Here is a 6,505-nt window from a genome sequence, read left to right as displayed (position 1 = left end):
CCAAGTAACTAATACATCAATCTAAATCCTTGGTTTTCAATCGGTTTGGTTGCGGGATCTCAAATATCTTCATTTAAAGGGACAGCACAACATGCAGTGGTGAGACGCTGTCTCTCACTTTTCTCTAGCAGATATCTGCAGCTGTGTGTCGCACGGATGGCACGTTGAAAGCAGGGGTCCCCACCCACAGACAGGTACCGGGTGGCAGCTAACAACGCTAACTAAATCTCACGCCGCTGCAGACACAACACAACAGAGGGAGCGAGTCGGCACAGTCAGAGCCACCCCTCCCGACACGCAGAACAAGGGAGCTACATCCGCAAAGGATGCGCATCGCTGCTGTGAGACATACATGCAGCGTTGAGTCAGTCCGAGGCACTGTCACAAATAAGACGATAAAATTGCAAAGTGCACCTACCCTACCCATCTGGGGCCGGTCTGAACCAAAATGTCCAGGGCTGAGTTTTTGTCCCAGTCCACCCCTGCCACTCAATGTCCTTCCTCTGACAGACAAGAATGTGAGGTGCATTCACGGACATTGGGTCATTACATTATTTTTTTGGCCAGGCAAAAAGACCACGTGCCCCACTGAAAAGAGCTCTGCGCCCTACCAGTTGAGAATCAATGAGATGTACAGATGTATTGGTCCAAATCCAGACTTTGCATCCATATTATGGGTGATGAGCATTAATATGGATCAGTACTCCTCAAATAGTGGGGCGGGCCCGCCTAGGGAGGCGAGAGACGCCTGGGGGGGGGGGACTACTTTCTTCAAGGTTGGCAGGTCTGTTAGTGTCTTAATTCATTCTTGAACGACCTGGTGCCAACAACTCATACAGTGGTTTGTACAGCTACATCAATTAATATCAGGTTCTCAATAGCATTGGGGGGTGGGGTGAAAACATTTCTGTCCACTGGGGGGGCATGGCAGAAAATAATTGAGAACCACTGACATAAAGTGTTATTTTCTTTCAGCTTTCAATATGTTTTTTCGACTTTTTTTCTGACATTTTTCTAAAAGCAACGTAAAAAATCCTCCTCTTCCCCCAAAGACAGGCGTTGCTCCTGTTCCTTCTCCCCCTAGGGGGCAGTGTTTGCTCTCACCAGTAATGTCTCAACTTCTTGCAGGGGATCAGTCAAGTCACCTTGTTCTCCACTCAGTTTGAGGGCGATAAAGAGACAAACTATGAATCAAATGGATTCAGTTGGATCTAAGAAGGAGAGCAGTTATTTTGCTGAGCTCGCTGGAGCAGAACCGGACCTGTTCTGGCTCACATCTCTTGGCTCTACGTACGTCGTCCTCTCGCTTGATTTTTTTAAAATGTCTGACATATCAAAGATCAGCGCATCAGAGAGAAATAAAAGAGCCATCCGGTATCTTAAATTAAGAGGACAGCCGCGTCTCTGGGGGTGACAGCGAGAAGGCCAAAATGTCATCTTGATGTTAAACGGATCCCACCCGGACACGGCGTGGACCAGGAAGAGATCTTTATTTGGAATTTTCCTTTCCTCCGAGGAGCCTCCAGCTGTCAGCGCTTGTCAAATCACCGACAAGCCGAGGATGCCAAGAGGTTCTCAGTCAACAGTCTAATTTGAAGCAGACTCATTCCCATATTAAACATGTCAATGGAGCCGCGCTGGAGTACACATGTTGTCTTATTAAGAGCAGCAGATGTGGAATTGTCAAAATAAGAAGAAGAATTCTGCTTGGACTTGTGAAGGATGATAAAGATGATGATGATGCGGCAGCAGCGTGGCCCGCTCGAGCTCTTCATTGCAGCATCAGCAGCACACTGACCCATAGCTTTGGCCCCGCCCACTCCGCCTGCGTCACAACCTAATTGGCAGGCTGGAGCAGCGGCTTTAAAAGGCGTGCACGTCTCTCCGCCGTCCACAAGAAGACCCAACCAACAAGCACGCGCGTCTTCTCCTGGTCTTCTATAGCCTCCCCCCGCTGCCCCCTCCCCGCCCCAGTTTGCGTCTCCTGCTCGGGCTGCAGCATGCACTCGCCTCCGGTCCTCGTCCTGGTCCTCCTCCTCCGCGGATGTTGCTGCACCTCCGCCGCCAGCAAGCGATGGAGGGGGATCTCGAATAACGGCACGGAGCACATAGTACAGGAGTACAGGACGCAGCAGCGCGTCACACACAACAACACAATGAATAATAATAACAACAACAGGGCGAAAACAGGTGGAAGGACAGGCAACTCCGTCACATACAGTAAGTTGACTTTTCACTGCGTGTGTCAGAATGTAATGTGTGACTTACGCAAGGAGAGAGCATGAAAGATGACATTGTTGTTAAATGTTGTACTTGTAGGGTTTATACAGCCGATTGGTGCCTTTAAACCCTCTTTGGAAATATTCATCAGGCAGTAAATGTCAAATTGCCTGCAATGTGTTAAGTCCCCTAGACAATTAGTAAAGTACGTAATGCACGTGTTTTCCTTTATAGTGCATTATAACGTCATCCATTGTTATGAATACTTGGCGTGTTGCTGGTGTGATTTCTACACAAGTTTAAATGAGCACTTAAGTTTTGCTTTACTAACCCTCAGGACAATGTGTACATTCTCCTCATTTGTATTTGATTATTAATGTAACGCTCGGCTTTAGGGCGGGTTCACTGAAACTTGATATCTTTATCATTCCATAGCAAGGTGAATAGAATAGGAGATTTGCATATGTGGTTTACCTTTTGTTTATACAGGTGCATGTCTGCAAGAACACTGTAGTTAGCAGTCGCCATTTACTTACAAAAATAATGAAAAAGTGAACTAGATGATATATATTCCATTATTTATGAGACTTGTAAGAGGAACCGTTTTGTGACCTAAAAAGTGTCATTAAAAAAACCTCTCTTGCTCCAAAAATGCATTAAAATCAATGTTATAAATTATTCTAGAATCTAGAAAAGGCTGCAACAACCTCATCCCAAATATTTTACTATGGAACTCATTTTTGGAAAATTTTTTTGGTTTATCCAACTGGGAAAAAATGGGTTATGTCAAAATGCCATATAACGTAAAATTATATTTTAATAAGTGTATTCATATTTATTAAAAAAAACATTTATTATAGAGACATTTGGGACGTAAGCGAAAAAAACTGTCCCGATTTTCTCCAAAAATGCGTTCAAATCAATGTTTTGACTTATTCACTTCATCTAGGCTGCAACAGCCTCATCCCAAATAATCTACTTTGAAACTCATTTCTGGGAAATATTTTCAGTTTTTCCAATTGGGAAAAAGACAAAAAGGTCATATAAACATAAAATAACGTGAAAAGAAATAATAAAAAAAGAAAACATACACTTTTATTAGAGGGACCATTTTAGGACGTAAGTGTAAAAAGTGTAACTTCTTTTTATTAGGGCATCAAGTGTTAGGTTAGTTCTTCTTATGGTTCCTGAATGTTGACCCTTTTCCTTTTCAAGTATTTATGAGAACGCTACTTATCATTAGGCTGCGACTCTTACATACTGCACGTGTGTTTTGACGTTTAATTGGACTTTGTCAGCTTAAATTAGAAGAACAGGAACAAGGTCATCGCGGTGATGAACACACACACACACACACACACTCCTGTGGTTTCTTCCTTGACACCAGTGGAAGTGGAGCGTTCACGGAGACATCGGAACCTCTCATTTGTTCATCCGTTTATTCCCTTCTCACTTTATACTATTAGTCAAGCTCTACTTAACAAGACGAGCGAGTGATTGCAGCAACATGTCGCGGCTAATAGAAAACAGCAGCCTCCTTCGGGGGAATATGTGAGGGAGGGGGGGGCTTTGGAAATTGCTCTTTAAACGCAACGCTGCCTTTGAGAATGATTCCCACCTGTGTCTCGCCTCATGTTTTCATTGTGTGTGTGAGTGTCACTTTCTGAAAACAGGGATGACAACGGGAATAAGCTTGTTTTGATAATGGATGTGAGGCCCTGTCGATTTCTCCCTCCGCCCTGTGGGAGGCCCTGACCACCTCTTGCGCCCACCCTCCCCCGCAGTCGTTCTCACTTTGGCTGGGAGAGCAGGCAAACAGAGTCCATTTGGAGCGACGAGACAAGCTAACATGATTAATCGGTGAGAGGTGTCGTTGTATTGCAGCGCCAGGATCAGGTTCTCTCGGGGAGAATAAAACGGAAGTCGCTTCTCATAAATCCTTTTGTTAGTTGCTTTTTTTGTCAAGCAGGCACAGAGGAAAGTAGATCCCTCTTTGCTTCTTTCTCCATGCCGCCTCTTAAAAAAAGCATCACAAAAAAGACCCTAACAATAGGTGTTGAATAGGTTGAAGGCGTCCTCGAAAAAGATGCGGCTGAAATTCGAGATGACAGCACGTTGTTTGGCGGCCGTTTAGTCTTCCATCAGCACACTGGGAGCAGCTCAGACCTACGTTAGGTTAGATTGAACTCTTTTGATTGAGCTCGCTCTTCTGGATTTGCTATCAGCTGCCAGTTGGACGTCCGAGCGGAGGCCTGTCGACACTTTGCCAGGAGGACACCAATCGATTTAACAAATTCATCTTTGTTTCTTCCAACCTTTCTGACACATTCATGTTTTAAGAATGTTTGACGTAGACATTGCCAAGAAATATGAGCTTGTCAGCTTGTGAAAGCACAAAAAAATCAAATGCCTGGAACCTCGGGGAACCTCACTCCCTTTAAACTTCAGTCGCCAGTGTTTAATTTGTATACCATTTCTTACGAATTTTATGCAACATGGTCAGCAACAACCTGATCAACAACATTCCCGATGATCAGTTATCGGTAACCGATTCATTGTGTCCAACTGTGCTGGTGTGATTGCATGGAGTCGCAAGCGACGAAACAGTTAAGCTCTGTGTTATTCCAGTGTTTGTTTTGTAACCGAGCGTATATTTCGATCTCCCCTGCAGGCGCCTCGGAGCTGAGCTGCAGGGAGCTGCGTTCCACTCGCTACATCACAGACGGATCCTGTCGCAGCGCCAAGCCGATGAAAGAGCTGGTGTGCTCGGGGCAGTGCATGCCCTCGCACCTCATGCCCAACTCAATCGGCCGCGGGAAGTGGTGGCGGGGTGGCGCCTCGGACTACCGCTGCGTACCGGCACATTCGCGGACCCGCCGGGTGCAGCTGCACTGTCCCACCGGCAACACTCGGACTTACAAGATCCGCGTGGTGACCTCCTGCAAGTGCAAGCGCTTCCGGCCGCACCACAACCAGTCCGAGGCTAAGGAGCTCCCACGGCCTCCGCGCAGCAAGAAGAACAGTCGTTTGTCTCAGGAGCGGAGCAAGAACGACACGCCTTTGACAGGCAACTCGTACTGATGCTTCCTTCAGCGTCTGAGGCCAAAGACACACAAACACACACCAGCTGACCGACACGCCGGGAGATGCAAGAGACTTGTCACACGAGAGCGAATTCATAGGCTAACTGCTGGGCTGAGTTGAGACGTTTTCAGACGATCGTCAGCGCATTTGTGAACTTTTGCATGACAAACCTCACAAGTCGGGGCTTGCTATGAGGAGACATTGCAGTGTGTCCTCCCGGACTTTGATATAAACGCATCTCAAGTGTAACAAACGTCCTCCTCGGGCCCTAAAAGCCATCTGTACAAACACAATGCCGCACCCCTGCTTGATTTAAGGCCGACAAGGTGTTCCGAAGGGACTACAATCCATCTGCTTCTGCCGAGACGGAGGCTGGCAGCTTGAGGATGGGGGACTCTGATGGTGAGATGGAGACAGCTTCAGTGAGGCCCCCACCTCGTCAGTGGCCTACAGGGCCCTCGAAGGGCCTCAATAGCCCATGGAGGTCTCAGCCTGGAGTTCACCTACTACGAGGACAAACACCAGAGTTAGGGCATTCCTCGGAATTCACTGAGGCCAGCCTGGAATGGACCAAATCTGTAAATAGACATGCACGACCAAGATGCTTCACTATGTGCCCCGTCATTGCCCACTCATGTGTTCAACTAATCCTGACAATGTCTGCAGACTTGTTGGATTGTTTCAGTTAGCAAGCCTTTGTCATGTAAGCGAGTGTAATCCCAGACTGGGAGCGATGTGATTTCCACAACCAAACGAATGAACTGCATATTTATTTTCTTTTTCCACATTTAAATTATTTATGCAACCTTTTGTAGTAAATAGTAATCGCCATTATTGTTGTGATGTAGTACGATAGAGAAATGATTGTACAGTACATGAATAAAGCCAATACAGATATATTTGACAAGGTCGTTGTTTTTCTTCATGTTTGGCCGGTGTTTTTTCTTCTCCGGTGTGGAATCGTTCACTCCAACCTCAAGCAGCCTCAGGAAAGGGATCCGTCTAAATGAGGTGTTCGTGTTGACGGTCAAGTAAACGACGTGTGCGCACAAAACAAGAAATCACCGTGGTAACCGCAAGCTTGTGTTCTAGCGTGCCTTCGGAGTGGAGTCCATATTACATTTCACTACATCATCCCAAGCGTGTGGTCATTATGTCATCCCCAAACTGTGTTTTTTCGCAGAGAACAGACATGCCATGC

General features: G+C 46.4%; 1 protein-coding gene across 1 annotated transcript; it reads left to right on the top strand.

Moving 5' to 3' along the window:
• The first annotated feature begins 1,117 nt into the window (after positions 1-1,117).
• On the top strand, positions 1,118-6,192 carry sost (sclerostin). The gene is made up of 2 exons (XM_054752754.1): positions 1,118-2,220; positions 4,892-6,192. The coding sequence occupies exons 1-2, from the start codon at positions 2,001-2,003 to the stop codon at positions 5,299-5,301; spliced, it is 630 nt and encodes a 209-aa protein (XP_054608729.1). The 5' UTR covers positions 1,118-2,000; the 3' UTR covers positions 5,302-6,192.
• The last annotated feature ends 313 nt before the right edge of the window (positions 6,193-6,505 follow it).

Source organism: Dunckerocampus dactyliophorus, chromosome 15, assembly GCF_027744805.1.
Source record: "Dunckerocampus dactyliophorus isolate RoL2022-P2 chromosome 15, RoL_Ddac_1.1, whole genome shotgun sequence".
Classification (NCBI taxonomy): domain Eukaryota; kingdom Metazoa; phylum Chordata; class Actinopteri; order Syngnathiformes; family Syngnathidae; genus Dunckerocampus; species Dunckerocampus dactyliophorus.
This window is presented reverse-complemented; position numbering and strand designations above follow the sequence as displayed.

What these genes read in the sequence shown, in the direction of transcription:
- sost (XM_054752754.1), top strand. Translation starts at nt 2,001, where the DNA reads ATGCACTCGCCTCCGGTCCTCGTCCTGGTCCTCCTCCTCCGCGGATGT. An exon ending in AGGCAACTCCGTCACATACA is followed by an intron (nt 2,221 to 4,891) that starts GTAAGTTGACTT and finishes TCTCCCCTGCAG; the next exon opens with GCGCCTCGGAGCTGAGCTGC.